Source organism: Falco naumanni, chromosome 3, assembly GCF_017639655.2.
Source record: "Falco naumanni isolate bFalNau1 chromosome 3, bFalNau1.pat, whole genome shotgun sequence".
Classification (NCBI taxonomy): Eukaryota; Metazoa; Chordata; class Aves; order Falconiformes; family Falconidae; genus Falco; species Falco naumanni.
Genome location: NC_054056.1, coordinates 108,483,629 through 108,500,343, shown reverse-complemented (window position 1 = coordinate 108,500,343; position 16,715 = coordinate 108,483,629). Strand labels below are relative to the sequence as shown.

Sequence of the window (16,715 nt, the reverse complement as noted above, 5' to 3'; positions counted from 1 at the left end):
TACCTTTCATCGAGACTGCCGCTGGGAGATGCCGAAGGGCTGGACTGGGCTAGCTCGGTCACGTCAGAGATAATGGGACCAGAGTTGGCTGAAGAATCCGGGGAATACAGGTTGGAGCCACTATATGCTGGGGAAGAAGCCTGAAATGACAATCACAGCATTCGCGGTGTGAAGCACTAGGCATGTACCGTACGCCGTCCCACGTGTGGGAGATGGAGCGGGATGAGACACATCAGAACAGTCCAAAATCTTGAGCCACCCAAGGAAGAAGGCAATGTGGGACTCAACACGATGCCTAGAAATATCCTATTGCCAACCCAAAGGACTACTGAAAAAAACCCCCACCAAACCAACCAAAACCAAACCAAGACTTCTGTCTGTAAACTTCATTTTCTTGAAAATAATGGAATTTAAAAAGTAGAAATATTGGATTCTTTTTCTGGCACACTTGGGCTTTTAGAAGGCCAGATTTTCAGCTTTCCCCTTCTAACAAAACTCCATTCTTTTACTCTTAAATGAAAGCTGCAATTCCTATGACACCTACAGATCTAAGAAATACAAGGATTTCTATGCTGTAACAGCACATGAAATGGCTGCATTTTGCTATCAATCTTGTTAAGGAGCAAATTAGTTGAGACACTTGAGTGAACCTGAATTCCCTCTCCTCTTTGTGTACCAGCATTTATCAGCCTGGGGGACAAAGGAAACTCCAGATTAGAAGATGAGCCCAGGAGTGTCAGAAAACCAGCAGGGGTGTGGAGAATACCCTGGTCTGTCCTTACCTGCAGATAAATATTTGACCGTCTCCCCTTCAATGCTTGCACACACCGTAACTTGGCTTACACCAGCACTACATTAACCTTCCTGATCACCACTTAGCACAGTCAAGACTGCAGTGCAGATTTGGCCCCTCAACTCCCTCATTATTAGAGCAAATACCAAGGAACAGCCAGAAATCGTTCCACCTCGCGGCACGGCAGGGGGTAGATGGGGACGTGCGGAGATGCTCTGCAGACTCTGCCGCAGGCTTGCCTCAAGAGGTCGGATCCCCACCTCTGTCTGCACGTGCCTCCTGCCCAGGAGGGCCTGTGAGGGACCTGTCCTGCGAGCAGGAGCGTTGCAGCCTGGCGCTGCGCTCACCAACACAGCAACAAACCAGACAGCCACTGATCTGAAACTCTTCTAGAACCCAAAGTGCCAGCAGTGCACAGCACGGGCACTGGGGAGCACACAGGCAGCACGCTCTCCTCCTGACACGTGACTGTGCCCTGTTCTGGACCATGTCTTGTGGGCTACCTATTGTTCCTGCAAGCCTGAGGTTGCATTCTTGAGCAAAAAAAGGGCACGATGATGTGTCAGTAGTCACTGCTAGGGGCACAGAGAGAGCTGCTACTTGGCAGCAGTGATGCGAGACCAAGTCTGATGGCTGGCGCAGGATTGATCCCAGCTATGTCAAGGTCAGGACTAACCATGCTTTGCCCTCGCTAAGGTCTTATGCCATGTTAACAGTCTCGCGAAAACACTTTTTTTTTTCTCCACTGCCAAAGCAGGGGCTACGGGAGTGTCAGGATCTAGTGCACTTGTTGGCAGCTCACTCTGAAAAACTGCCCAACTATCATTTTTCAGTTCTGTTTGGAGCTGAAAACCATAAACATGTAAGTATGAGAAAGGATGACCACCTGTGTTTCCCATAATTGGGACAATCCAGTAATACCTGGAAGAGCTCCCAGTAGTTCTGTGCAAGCATTTGCTGCGCGCAAGAATAAAGGCACTTTTAAAAAAGAGATCACAGGATTAGACGGGAGCTGGAACGGGAACAGAGAGCTTCCACAGAGGGTGGTCTAACTGCAGGACAGCTCTTTAATGGGGTTTAGCTATTTTGATTCTCTGCTAAAAAATTCATCACGATCACCTTGGCATACCAGGGCAGCCTGATGTCAGGAGCCAGCAGCTTGAATCTGCTGTCCCAAACACGACGTCTCTGCAGCAACACGGGTAGGATTGTGCCTTGGAATTGGGGACAGCTTTTATTTTGCTACCAACAGCTGATGTGAAAGCTTAGTTATGTTCCCAGCCTTGCTCCTGGGCTGCGGCGTTGCCAGAGGATGAGCATAAAGAAGACCCTTGTTCCACACAACAGCTTTGGCCAAGAAACACCAGCTGGCTTTCCCCTGCCAGGCAAGCAGGGGTTCTGCAGACCAAGAGAGACACCCCGAATTTAAGCGGTGCCGTTTCCCAGGGCACACACCGATACGAACCAGATCAAACAGAGCATCTAAAATGAAAGCAGCCGTGTCAAGACATGAGATTTAGTGGATCAGCACAGGCTTGAGGCGATTAAAAGCTAATAGTGACCAAACATGTCACACCTCTCCTATTGGCAGCAAGCGCTGAGCCAGCCAGCTTGCCCGCAGGGAGTGCCACCAAGGTGGCTTTCGAGCTCGCGGCGCACGGGATGAGTCTTCCCTGACCCTCCTGGTAAGTCAGTGCCCACGGTTTGAGACCTGCCCATCAGCTTCATGACGGGCAGTTCTCAGCATTCAAAGCATCGTGGGGTGTCACAACAACAGGGTTTACACACAGGCACACTGCAGCTGTCGGGTCAGAAGGGAAATAGCAGTGGAAGCGACCTCGCTTGCCTCCTCTGGCCTCAACACGTGGCCCTGGGAGCAAGCCCGTGGCTCATCTGGGAGAGGATACAGGGCCAGCATCAATGGGTTTGGAAGAGGCTCCGTGTGTTCATGGGCCATTGGACAGTTAGAGGAAGCAGCACATCAGAAAGTGCATCAGAAGGATGGGAGAACAGAGATGAAACCTGGGATGCAGCAGCAATTTGAAGGACAGTCCAGAGCTCCATTTACAGACTCCTCCTATAAGGTTGTGCCACTGTGTCCTGTGAGGCCACCTCCTGCAGGCACCTGGCTGAGCTGCACCCTGGACCTAGGCAGTGGGACAACCACTGTAACGAGGCCAAAGACTGAACAACATCCACGTCCATCTATGAACTCATTTCTTCCGGATTAGGCATTGAGGGCATCTCGCGGGAGACCCCTTCACCACAAAAGCTACTGCCAGCTCTCTCATCTCAGGGTTTAACACCACACAGCCTTGCTTACGTGGAGGATTATTCTAGGCACAAGCGCCAGCCAGCTTTGCTCCGCTCTTCCCACCTTGCTCCCTACCTCCACAGACACAATTCAGCTCCGATCACTTGGGTCTTTACTACTTCAGGCCCATGTCTCAGCCAGGCTCTGACCCACACCACCTTCACTGACCAAAAGCAGTCTTCTTTGAAGGGAGCAGCGCTAACTATACACAGTCACACATCAATTAGGCGATATGAGCAAATGTTTAGTAGGGGTTGACACTGACATCAGATGTGTTTTGTTTCAACAAAACTGAAACACGGACCAAGTCAGCAGATGTAAGCTAAGCAAGGACGCACCACTTCAGCCCACCTCTGACCTCAGCAGAATTCAGCTAACTCCTCACCTGGCCTGCAAGCCAACTCCTCGGTCCCACCACAGCCATCACTGAGAGTTACCAGCTAACAGCATTCTCCCCGTTGGCTAAGCTAGAATGCAGCTGCCACCTTAAAATACTTTGCCAAATGGAACAAAGAGGTTGTGAGCAAATGGTTGTACAAAGGCAGGACCAGCTGGAGAGGAGCCTAAAACAGGTCCCTCCCCACGAAGCTGTGTCCTCGCCCCCTCTCCAAGGCCAGGCATGCACGGCATACTTACTGCGTATGGGGATGAGCCGTGGACGTGCTCGAAGGAGTACTGGCGACTGTATTTCGGCATGGAATGTGCTGAACTGCTGTCGTTCAACATCAGGGGGCTGCAAAAGATTCCCAGACACCACAGGAGTTACCACGCTGCTGGCACCGGGTCTTGGGTACCACCTCTCCTCAGCAGAGCCCACCGCCCCAACCCCAGGAGCGCACCCACCCGAGGGGGCAAGGCACAACCATCTCCAGGTCTGGGTGCCCTGGAGGGGCAAGTGGCCGTGGGGGGTGGTTTGTGTCAGCACAGCTAGAGCAGACAGCCCCATGACATGGAGAAAAGAGAATGAGCCCCCATGACCAGCCCCTGGGGTGGGTTTTGCAACTCCACTGAGCTGAAATGCAAAACCTTGGGCCTCGGAGGACTCCTTTACAGTCCCTGGTCACCCCCTTCTGCAGGCCTGTATTGTCAGTGCTCTGCTTGGCTTCACTTCTCCATGGCCAACTGCTCCAAAGATGGATTACTCGTGGTCAGCTGTGACACAACCACTTCTGTGGTCCTTTTCAAGTACTTGAGTACTGTGGAGAAACTCTTTCTCCTTACAAGATAAATCATTTCAGCACATCTTGGACATTATCACCATATAAACCACTATCTTCATTAATAATAATCAAGCCTGCTGTGGTGTTGTCTGCCATATGGTGCTGCTGGGCACTGTTCAAACACAAAAGGACAGCCTTGCGATTCGACAGGCAACATGGAACAAGGTGGGGGCAGGCACAGACACAACCGAGTATCTGTCAGTTCGGATGCGAACAAGTGTAAAAACTCAGGTGGAGGAGGAGGAGCCCATCGCACAGGATGAGGCTGGAAGAGCAGGGCCCGTTCAGTCCAGTGAACTGTCAGATGACAGACAACAGGAGAACCATCTGTAAAAGCTGAGGAGGGAGAAGGAACTGTGCTAAAGCACAATCTCGGGACCGAACCAAGCAACTATTAATTGGTCAAAGCAAATTAACCTGGAAATGTTCTTAACCGCTCAGGGCACTTAAGTCCCGACCGGTCATCCAGTACAACTAGCAAGGGGCAAAATAATCCACAGCACGTTTGAGGACAGGTTTGATTAGTCTGTGAAGGTGTCACAGCAGCCTGTGACAGCAGGAGGCTGGTCTGGATGGTCCAACGTTTCCCTTTCCGTATAATGACAGAAACATCACGGCAGCGCCCAAAGACTATTTTAGCAGTGCGAGACCCCAGCCCTCACTGCGTGTGCTGCCAGAGTGCAGCGGCACTTTCACACAGTGCGGTGGTTAGCTACGAAGTAGGTTCTGCACGGGCTCATGTGGCCTGGATCGCAAACCCTCCTTGGTATCAGTTGCATAGCAGTGTTAGCTGGTTTTGGCTGGAGCAAATACTTGAAGGCTCACATGATCCCAATGACCGCTGTCCAGTCCTACCCCACTGGCAAGGCTGCTACAGAAGACAGAGATCTGGGGGACCCACTCTGCTGATCCTCTCTTTATTCTCTCAGACAGGGAACCTTTATCTGGATGTAGAAATGCAGACTTACATCTTCCTCTTCACCCCAAGAATACGGTTGGATTGCACCAATGAAATCAAAAACTGGATAAGCTGTGAGGAGGAAAAAAAAAGAAAAACTCGTTATGGTGCACACAGTACTTGGACAGAAATAGCTCTGGGAGCATTCGGTCCTCACACCCAGGCAGAGCCAGAGCTGGGCACAGAGGGACATGGCAGAACGCCGACCCCAACTCTAAGCACACAGGTGAAGGCCAAGGGTAAAACGGTTACACAGCTGCCGACTGAATTCTGCCCTGTAACCCCACCAGCCCAAACTTAACCTCTCCCCTCCGGATTTCCGGGAAGAAAAACACAGGGGTCAAAATTATTCTTACACAGAACGAATGCCATCGCGTCCCACTGATCCTGCGAGCGCCCAGCCTGGTCGCTACGTCCCTGCATACACGAACACGACAGCATCCCAATCCCTCCATTTGGAAAACCAGGATTTACCTTATTGACAACTTTCTGCTGCTGAGCATGCTTCTGCCTCAAGCTGGCTACTTCCCTCCACAACGCCTCATTCTCACTGCAAGAGAAGAAAAAGCCGCCTGAGAAAAAAACACAGCCTCTCAGGCAGAGCAAATAAAGCACGGGGCAAGCTGGAAAACTGCAGCAGGGGATTTGCCGACATCTCCAGACACCGGCTCATTTACAACCTCCTGGGGCTGCGGGTGAAATTGTGTTCATTAACTTTGCTTTGCCATCATTTTAGCTTGCACACAGCTCCAGAAACAGCAGCTATTCACACGTGGGCAGTAACACAGAGCCTTACCCTGAGAGAGCGAGCAGTTCACATCTGCTACAAGCCATTACTGTGCCCTTGTGGAAAGGCCCCCGGTGACCGAGCTCAATCTCCTTGATCTGGCCCAGGTGCACGCAGGGCCAGTTATAAATCGGCATCTCTAGAGACGCAGGGGGGGTGAAAGCTGAAGAGGAGAGAGCTCTGCACCCAGGCACAGACCCGGGCTGCGTCAGGATGCAGCGTGGGCTGCACAGCCCGTGTAGGGAGGAGCGGCACAGCACCTACCCCTCGGATTTCCTCCTCCTGCAGCAGCAATTCCCAAACTCTACACACTTTTTAGAACTCCAGATTTGGCTTTTCTACGCTTATAAATGAAAACAGCAATGATCGGGTTTATGTGTTCTGTGAACATAAAAGACAATGGAGAAATTAGGAATATTCCTGCCACATTTTCTCTTGTTCTTAAAGCTACCAGAGCTCCAAGGAGCTCGTAGGTGGTGTGGTTTAAGTTATATGTTTACGGGGCTGCAGCACTGGTATGATCTCAATGCCGGAGAATGACTCTGCCAGAAAACCAGCCATGTCAAAGTTTTTTGGGGAACAACTCCCACACCATCTTACTGGGGTCTTGACTGCTAAAGCTACAATCTCCCTTTCAGACTTTAATTCAGAGACTTTCCCCTCTGGAGGGTTTTGAACTGGCGTCGATGATCCAGGAGAGGCTCGACGGCTTCCCTTGGACTTCAGGGAGGAGGAGCAGGATGACGGCGCCTGGCAGAGCCTGCCCAGAACGGGTCGGCCAGAGGCCCCCGCTCATACTCGGTTACGATGCAAGGGCACGCTGAGCCCTTGCCAGAGCAAAAGGGTGGGCGGCAAAAACTCCACAGAGGGAAAACTTGCACGAAATCACTCCAGCTTTCTCAGACAAGGCCCTCACTTGCAAACGCATCAAAAACGTCTGAGTAAAGAGAGCATTTCCCCCTTGGAGGGGACAGTCACCCCAAGCTGCCCGCAGCAAGGGGTGAGCCTACAGCTGAGGGGCTGCTACGGCAAGGAGCGGTCGGTGCTTTCGGCAGTGAAGCCAGGGCGTCCCCAAAGGCAGTGAGGGGACGCGAGAGGCCTCAGGGGTGGGAGCCAGTGCCTGGCTAGGGAAGACGGGGCTGCCGTCGTATCGACGGGTACAGCTGCGGTTATCTCAGCTGCACCATCGCTCCCCATGCACCAGCTGCCAATTACGCGCACGGAGGATTGCTGCTCTGGGCCCCAGCGGGGATTTGGGGAGGTCTGTAAATTAGCCAAGCTTTCCTCAGCACAGACCATCTGAACGCGGCTCCCAGATTCGCCTCGGGACAGAAAAGCGCACCGAGAAATTGCTGGGCCCCGGTGTTAGAAAGGGAAGAGCCGCAGCCCTGCACCCGCTGCCGAAATCCCGAGGGTCAGAGGCAGAGATGAAGCTGTCCTCTCAGCACCGGCCGCTGCCCGTGCCACACCTGAGCCACGCAAAGAGGTCGAGGTCTGGTGGATCAGAGCCAGTGATGTATCATGAAAGGCAAAGAAAGAAGGTGGTAACTGCTCATTAGGCAGCGGGAGAGAAACAGCTGGACACAAGGTCCCCAAAGGGTTAAACTGATCCGAGAGCAGCAAAAAAAACCCCTTTAATACTTTCTTTAGCATACTGTTTTATGAGGCAATTAAATGCCGGTGAAGAGTTTACAAGGCCCAGTTTCAAACATTTCATTTCGGGAGTTATTAGAAGATCTTTGAAGCGTTTTGTTTATACATCATTTTACAGGACTGCATAAACTGGACCCCGCTCCGCACCTGCCTCTCTTAAACTGCCGCTCCTCGGGGACGGCCAGCGTGCCCTCCCCTGCCCCGCAGCTGGGACATTTCTGAAGCTGGGGATGAGTTCCAGCAGCCTTCAAAAAAAGTGGCCTGCCTCTCGGAAGCGAAAGACAAGGGACTCCTTTCGCAGTGGACAGCACGTGGGACCGGCTGACAAGCCAAGCGCTGCCTGTCCCTGGTCCCCCCCGGTACCCACCGCTCCTCCATCCGGATAACGCAGCATGTGCTCTGCAGGCAGAATCCCCATCCGGATGTGTCTTTTGTGTCCGTGTCGTCATCCCTCCCCCCGCCACAAAAACCCAGTTTCCCCCAGTTTGAGACCGGAGCTGACGCGGGGCTGTTCAGAGGGAGCGGCTGCCTTCTCGCCGAAGCCCAGGGGCTCAGGACGCCCGCATGCTTCTGCCAGACACAGAATGACATTTGTTATCTCCCGAAGCCAGGAGAGACGCTCATTTATCACTGCGGCTGTACAAGGGTCCTCAGGAGAAACGTCCATCCTGCTTGAAAAACAGCCTTTCCAAAGAGCTTTAATTACCAGTATACACTCAGGAAAATAGTCGTTACTCTCTTTTCAGATAAAATTACTCTGGGTAAAAGCCACGCTTGACTTCACAGTTAGCAATTTTTGAAATAAATTACTATTTTTTATCCAATATTTTGCAATTTAAAGAAAATGCAGTCTTGCAAGCCGTCACGCTCTCGCTGGGGCCGTGCTGCTACTTGGCATTTTTCTCAAAACCAGGCTTTTAGAACCAGGTAACTACAGGAGAGGGTCATCTTCTCTCATTCTGTCTGAAGATAAACTCCAACACTCAGCTGCAGAACGGAGCACGCAGCTGCGCACCGTACACACTCACCAAGAGTATCCACAGAAAAAAGCCCCTCAAGTTTTTCAAATCTCCTGCTTTGGGGGTTTGAACCCCGGAGACTCAAGCTAGAAAATAAGCAATTTCCAATGGCAGCAGGTGATTGTGACCGCATACGAATACACTTGATGCCCACAGAGTTTGTGTTTGAGCTTTTCTCCGTCCTACAGTATTTTTATCTCCTGTCATGAGCTTCCTTCAGAATTTATTTAGAAGTGGCACTGCAGCAAGCAGCAGATTCCTTCATCACGTTGTACATAGATGTTCTAGGACTTCAAACAAGAGCGTATAGAAAATAAAACTGGATTTTAATCAAGCAAACCAATCAAGATCTGAAAGGTCCTGCTACATCCGTGTTTGCCTGAAAAAAACCCAAACGGGCAAAGATCTTAATTTTGGCATAGTACGGGTCCAGAGCAAAGTCTCGGGTCACAGATGCTATGGCCTCACCCAAATTTCATCTTTCCAGCCCTTTTTGTGTAACCTGCACTTCCACGCTGAGCAGTGCATCTTGTACAACACTGTGCCCTGCCAGTTGCACACTCAGCTGTTTTCAAGGCTTTTCAGGATGAAGTGAGGGTGACTTTAGCCTTTGAGAGTAACACTGAACCCTGTTGCTGGGGCTTTTCAATGCATGCCCATGGATGTTCTCGAGAAGGGTGGAAAGCTGGGTGACTCTACCTTAGTTATGGCTGTAAAAATGAGTGAGAGCAATGCAGCGGGGCAGACAAAAATTACCCAGAAAACTATGAAGCAGCACACATCAGAGAACCTCAGCCCCAAGCTGAGCGGCGCTGCTCACGGAGGCGACTGCAACACGATAAATGAGTGGTTCTGTAAAGCACCGACCCGGTGCCCCACAGCAGTGAAGTCAAAAGACAAAGCGAAGGCGAACAGGCAGCAACTGTTCCCTCTCCCTTCTGATTTGAGGCTAGGGATATCAGCTGAAGTCAGCAGCTGGCAGATTCAGTACAAACAAAGGGACACGGTTCTCCAGACACCACGTAATTAAGATGCAGACCTCTGCTGCCGGATCCCAGGAGTCGTCGGACAAAATCACACAAAGAAAAACAAATCTACTGAGGACCATTAAGTACCAGGGCATCACCTGTATTGCAGGAAGCCCCTAACTCACACCGGTGGTGCCAGGAGATTGCTCCAGGAGAGCAGCACTGCATGCTGGCCTTGCTCCCTTCCTCCTGCCCTTTGCGGATGCTCCTGTCAGAAACGGAGCTGGAGCAGCAGGACCTTTGCTTCCACACCTCATGATTTTCCAGTTTGTTCCCCAGACCTGTATGACTCCCGCCTGCAGTTAAATCCCGACTCATCTTGCAGTGTCTTGCAAACTACTGCTCTCCTTCAGTCAAACTAATTTTTAAGCTATTGTTTTAAGATCAATACTTGAGCCGTCAGCTCCTGGGCTTTAGGGCCTGTGCTGCCATCCATGATACCCAGAGGAAGATGCACTGGGCTCTGCAGGCGAGCTGAAGAGGGCAGGGTTCGGATGCCTCGAGGTGTGGTACCTCCCCAGGGAATGCGGCACATAAGGGAAAGGGTCAGAGGCAGAGCTCAGGGCAAGCCAGACTATCAAGGCAGAGATTGTGATGTGCTGGGTGAGGTGCTGAGCGAAGACCTTTGCTCCTGGTAATACCAGTTGTCCAGTGGAAGGAAGCAGCTGCGTCTCAGTTTGCACTAAATCAGCAATGAGACTCAAAAGCTATTGTGAATCCTGGCTCGACTGCTATCAACCCCTGATCTCCAGCAGGTATAACCTTCGGGGGGGATTCACTCTTGGAGAAGAGTGAAATAGCTGTAAACGGCTCTTACTTTAGAGTCTGGAAACAGCTCAGGAATACGGAAATATTAATGACTGCCCCCACCAAGAGAGACTGCCTGCATTCTGCTAACTGAAGAGCGATGCAAACCAAACGCAGCTATCAAGACTGTGTCAGTGCTGCTTTTGCTTTCTTTTTCTTACCACAGAGAGCCTGTAAGAGAACACAGCATTTCATTTCTGCAGACAGTCTGGCCTCAAGTAGCGACAGACCACAGGAGAAGCAGGTGTCGCAAGCAGCGAAGTGGCAACAGCACCCTCAGACATCCCTGCTCTTCCAAACCGCAAGCTACCTTGAACACAACAGCAAGGAGCCGGGGCGGAAAGAAAACACTATAAAGACAAGTGGTTTTCAAAACTTGTAATGTAACACACCCCGGACGCAGAGAAAAGGTTTGGTTTTGAGACCGAGTCCCTTCCAACAGCAAGCCCGCTCTGGAGCAGCCAGGGATCCTGGCTCCTGTTTGAAGTCAGCACCCTAATACCTGCTGCCCAATGAGCCAGCCACAATGACACATTTTTTTGCTGCTTTTCAGCAACGTGAGGAAAGCGCAAGACCACCTGAGCTTAGAGGAAAGCCCGACCCTCCTAATTAAAAGCCATTACCCTGTCTTTTATACTCATTTCCTTACCCGGTCTTGCATTCAATTGGTACCTACAGCATCCACTACTGCAGCAGACCAAGATTTTTGGACCACGGGCTCAGAGAGCTGCTGATGCCTTCACTGTCTCAAAGTATTTCATTTCAGTTGTTCCCACACACAAGCTGGCATCGCCACTGAAAAGCCACGCTGGCGTCTCCCCGGCGCAGCCTTTTCTCCCTTACGCCAAGGCACAGGCTGAAGCCCAGAAGCAGGTCAGGGAACACAGTGCAGGGTGTTTTACAGAATGATGGAACGGTGGGGGCTGGAAGGGACCTCTGGAGACCACCCAGCCCACCCCCCTGCTAAAGCAGGCTCTCCTCCGGCAGGCTGCACAGGGTTGTGTCCAGGTGGGGTTTGGATGTCTCTGGAGAAGGAGACCCCCAACCTCTCTGGGCAGCCTGTCCCTGTGGTCCATCACCCTCATGGCAAAGAAGTTTTGCTCCACGCATCCATGACAGCGAGCACAGGAGGATCACTGCCAGGGTTAGCCTGGGGCTGTTTAAAGCTTTCATTGCTCTGCTGCCTGACATGAAACTGCCCGCTTCCATCCTTGTGAACATCCTGCACTTGGATGTAACAGAATAAAGTGTGCTAGGGGCGTTGAATTTCAAGGACTGTGCGCAAGGGTACCTTGGGAAGTTCAGTCCCCAGCAAGAGGAATCCCAACTGCACCTTCTTAGTGCCACTCTCTGCTGGAGGACACGGGCCATAGAAGAGTTCATAGGATGTGCCACATAGCCTGTCTTGCTATAATGAAGAGATACGGTGAACGCTGAGGCTGAAGGTGATGGCATGCCTTCGCCTGGGTGAAGGAGGTCTGAAAGCTTTTCTCTGGGAGGATGGAAAAAACTTCCTCTGCTCCTTTTCTCTTAATAAGATGAATCTTGCTTCCTTTTTATGGAGGAGGACACAGCTGACTGTGGTTTAGGTGTGGTGCAGAAATTTCAGCTACTCTTCACAGCCCAAATGGCTCACATGTTTTGTAGATCTTTCTAAATACCGAGACATTAAATAGTCCCAAAGAAGCACCTGTTCCCAGTTTATCAGTTTCCACTTTTTCAACATGCATAAAGGTAACAATTTCAAGACCTTTAACAACCTCTGCTCTACCCCAGAAAATGGCATTTACTTTTGTTAGAGTAATGAGATAGGCATTTCTGTATTGGATTTACAGGAAAAAAGGCCTTTTTGTTTCCTCAAGGCTCAGAAGTCACCGTCTTAATCACTGTCTGAATCTTACGTAAAAAACTAGTACCGCACAGCAAACAGGGTGTTATTAGGTTGCTAGCTTGAGAAATAAAAACCCATAAGCTTTTTAAGTGTCTACATAATTTAGCGGGGAGTTTAGATAATGACATCCTTTGATTATAGAGGCAAAAAATCCCTTCCACCTTCCTCATTGATCAATCATCTGAAGAAGTCAGAGGTAAACAAGGCCATGGAAAGAACAAACGACACCAGTGAGTAAATCCACAGCACAGGGGTATCCCGAACACCAGCCCCTGCTGTCACCGCTGTCACTGACATCGCAGGAAACAAAAGGTCAGCAACCAGGGAGATCAAAGATGTGGCCAATCTCTGCAAAAAGAATGACCACAGGGATGACGGTTCTTCAGGCTTGGAGAAGAGATCAAAGCAGGTATGTCAGAAGGCCTACAAAGTTGTGAATAATATGGGAAATAATGATTTTTCACCCTTGCAAAACCAGAACTGAGTCACCTGACAGTTTTAACAGAAGAGTATTTTCACTGCACAAGGCAATTTAACTGCAGAGCTCACAGCTCCCAAAAGTTTGCATCCACAAATAGATAAACTCACCTCCTACAGGAACACCAGAAACTCTAAGACGCAACAGGCACAGGCCTTGGTTCAGCAGTCCTGAAGTGCTGGAGCTCACTGCACAAGGCAAGCATACTCCTCCTCTCCCTGATGCTAATATTCTTTCCCTACACACTGGCAAAGAGTTTCTTTCAGGAGTTAAATAGCTGACCAGTAAATCCATTAGACCCATATCTACTTTTGTGTTTTGAATTCACTAATCTTCAGCAATCAACAGAGCACTCAGAGAAATGCAGATTTCAAATCTGTCAGTCAGACGCCCAACACAAGCAATCAGATGCACGCCACCAAGGTCTTGCTGGAGGAATCTAAGAGAAAGCCATGAAGACTCTTGCTGCAGAGCAGTGGTTTTGATTGCTTCCCAGCGAGGATTTGATCTCAATTTTCAAGCAAAACGTTTTGGAAGAACCACGTGACATCCTGCAAACCTGCTAGGGAGAGCTGGGGAGAAGAAGGGGTCTTACAAGAGACGTGTTCAGAAGTCGTCACAGACGGAGCAGAGCACTCTCCTATGAAGGCGCATTGGTCTGGGTCATAAAGTGCAACGGAGGCAATACCACAGTTCTCTGGAGCTGCAGAAATCAGTGATTTTTTTTCAGAAAGCTGACAGACAGGTGCTCTGGAGTGTAAAAGGTTGCTCCAAGTAAGGTCACTCGCTCATTAAGCCTGGGGCCTCAGAGGCGGACAGACTGACTTGGTTATTAACTCACCTTTTAAAATAATCTTAACAACAACAGAACATTCAGATAGCACCAGTTCGTACAAGCAGGGGATGAGCCCCTTCTTCTGTGTCAATAATGATCAACTGTCTGTCCAAATAAACTCACAGTTCAACTAAAAAGCTTGTACCTTGGGTTCCTGTCATGTTACGCTTCAACTGCCAACAGCTCTCGGGCTAAGCCAGCTATGAGCAGAGTGGCTCTAACACCACAGGCAGCTTTTTTCATAGAATCATTCAGGTTGGAAAAGACCTTTGAGATGTCGCTAAGCACCGCACCTACGCATTTTTCAAATGCCTCCAGGGATGGTGATTCCACCACCGCCTAGGCGTTTTTTAAAACAATTAGTTCTTTCAAAAGAACTAATCCAGAAAAAAACAGTTCTCAATGGCCAAACCTGTAAGTACCAGGGAGGTTCTCCAGTCCTGAGCACAGCGTTAAGCTATGCTTGTGACCAAATTATTTAAGGTCCCAGTGGTGACCTGGCATAGGGACAACCACTGAACTTCAGCCGCGGCAGCAGTAACAGCCACTAGCACATTACTAGCAAGACAAGAGATGTAAATCAAACATCAAACCAAATTTCATTTATCACCACGCTATTCCTCCTCTTCCCAGTGAACCAGCAGAATCTGTTTCATTCTATACGCTGTTCTGAACCACATCAGATGAGGATGGACAGAGTAAACTGAATGCAGTTTTTAACTGTTCTCCACTTTTCCTCTGAAAAAGTGGAGGATCAAGAGAAAACCAGACCAGTTTATTGCTCCTTTGGCAATTATGTGACTGGAAGGATGCTGAAGAGGCAAGCGACCTACTCCTTCCAGCTCCGGCCAGCCTCAGGGTACAGTTTCGGGCACAGTCTCAAACCCACCACCCCGGCAAAAGTCACTAGAAGACTCCAGACAGCTCTTCCTCCAGAATACTCTGAAAAAGCCAATTAGTGGAGACGAGGCAGGGGGAACAGGACAGTGCCGTGCAAGAAACAACTGGAGAGGTGGTGGGAACCCACTGCCAAATCGGGTGTCTCCGTAACCGGTGAGACACCTGTAAGTGCTGTCCAGATACAGGTACCGGAGAAAACAGCCCATTGTGAAAAGGATAAAGTCCTGTTACGGACCACATACACAAACCTGCTAGAAAGCAGCCTACACTACACACCAGGGTTAAGAGATGCCAGTTGTGTTGAGTTATTTTAACATCAGTATGTCAGGCTATGGTGGTAATTAATTTCAGATTTAGATCACTGTGCTGAAAAACGAGTACTCCACAGGTCTTTAACCTATGGTTTGGAATGACCAATAAAACTGACTTCAGATGATCTCAAACAGTGACTAAGCTCATAAAAAGCAGCAGCGTAGATAAAGCACACAGATCCCGCATTATACTCAGCATTATAAGCCATCAAAGCAATTTTAAGATCAAGCTGATGTTTGACTCTGAGCCAGCCCAGGTCCCCCAGGACCAGACTGACATGTGGAGGCCATGGTAGGAGAGTTAGTGTTTTGGCCCCAATCTCTGAACAGCTGGAGCCCGTGCAACCTTTGCACAGGAAGGCCATAAAACAACACATTACAATTGTCCAATTTAGAGGTCATAAAAGCATGGACCACAGTCTCAGCACAAGGCTGGAAGAGCCAGAGTTCAGCCAGCAGAACTCAAGCAGCGAGCGCACAAACGAGGAATAGCGCACTTGCAATTAGGGATACATGAGAGCCGCTGCAGACCGCAGAATCCTGGCCCTTCCTCCAGCAGCGCCGCAGCTTTGCCTGCGAGCAGCCAGGCCCGGCCGGGCAGGTATCCTTTTTCTTTCTGGCTCTTGGGAAAAATTTAATTATGCACACGCAGTCTTTCTTTCCATAAAATCAGGCTTAATAGCAACTGAGTTGCAGGAGCTTCATTTCCCTTCCACTGTGAAAGCTCTTGCCACTCCTTTTTGAAGTGGCAGATGCTCTAGCTGATGATGTTGATAGCACACCTGCACGCAGGCGGGCCTCAGTTTTGTTACTAGTGAAACCAAAAAGAGCAGCAGGTTGGGCGGCCGATCACCGCCACCTCCATCTCTTTGCTCCAAGCAGGGCTGGGGACCACTTGTGCTAACAGATGGTCCTTCCTTCACGCACAACCCAGGAACGAGGGCTCTGGTGGGGCTGAAGCCAGAGGTAATTGTTTCTTTAGCAGCACACGAGGCAATGGGACGATGGAAACCCTGCTAACAGAATACAGCTGCTAGAGGAGATCACTTCAAGCACAAGCGTTCTCAAACGCTCGCTCCTGAGCTCCTGCAATCCCACCCTCAAGCCCAAGGAGCCTCCGCTGCATCAACCCCCCGACCAAGACACTGCTACGCTTCAAGATTTACTGCAGCGCTACGAGAAACCAGTGCCTTGACAGTGATGTCTCATTTCCAAATCCGAACCAGGAGCACATCATTACTTAACTCTGCTCTTGCTGCATTCTCACATATTTTGAAAAGGAAATTCAGCAACAAAGTAAAATCCTAATTTGTTATTTCCAGACAGGAACCAGTGAACTGAGAAGTAGAGCCCCCCACAAAACTGCTTGATACAGATTCTCGGCGACAGCGCTGTAATTAATCCTAATACCACTTCTTTCAGGGGGAAACAGCCAGTTAATAACAGGCAGAACACCACAGAGGAGGATGCAGACTCCTGAACAGGAATACACAGATGCTGTCCAGCTGCCCGACCCTATACAGTGCACAAAGAAAAAAGGCTCTTTCTATGCAGACAGACATCCATGGCTGCTCAGCTGCGCAGGGATGAGGCCCCCGAGGACAAGACGCTCCTCCATCTAGTTCCAATTCCAGCAGGCAGACCTGGCTCACAAGAGAATATAGATCACTACTGCCTCCAGAAGACTCTTTTGATAAAGAGGTTTGGCCACCCCGGCTGTA

The 16,715-nt window shown here is 50.1% G+C and overlaps 1 protein-coding gene across 4 annotated transcripts in view; it reads right to left on the bottom strand.

The window, feature by feature from the left end:
• The window catches only part of HSF1 (heat shock transcription factor 1), a 72,131-nt gene that overhangs the window by 16,340 nt on the left and 39,076 nt on the right, over window positions 1-16,715 (bottom strand). For all 4 annotated transcript variants that reach the window (XM_040585833.1, XM_040585832.1, XM_040585835.1 and 1 more), the window contains exons 5-8: window positions 5,760-5,835; window positions 5,296-5,357; window positions 3,744-3,840; window positions 4-140 (exon numbers count right to left, since the gene is read on the bottom strand). In XM_040585833.1, the coding sequence (XP_040441767.1) occupies window positions 4-140; window positions 3,744-3,840; window positions 5,296-5,357; window positions 5,760-5,835 (372 nt within the window). The remainder of the gene's footprint in view (window positions 1-3; window positions 141-3,743; window positions 3,841-5,295; window positions 5,358-5,759; window positions 5,836-16,715) is intronic.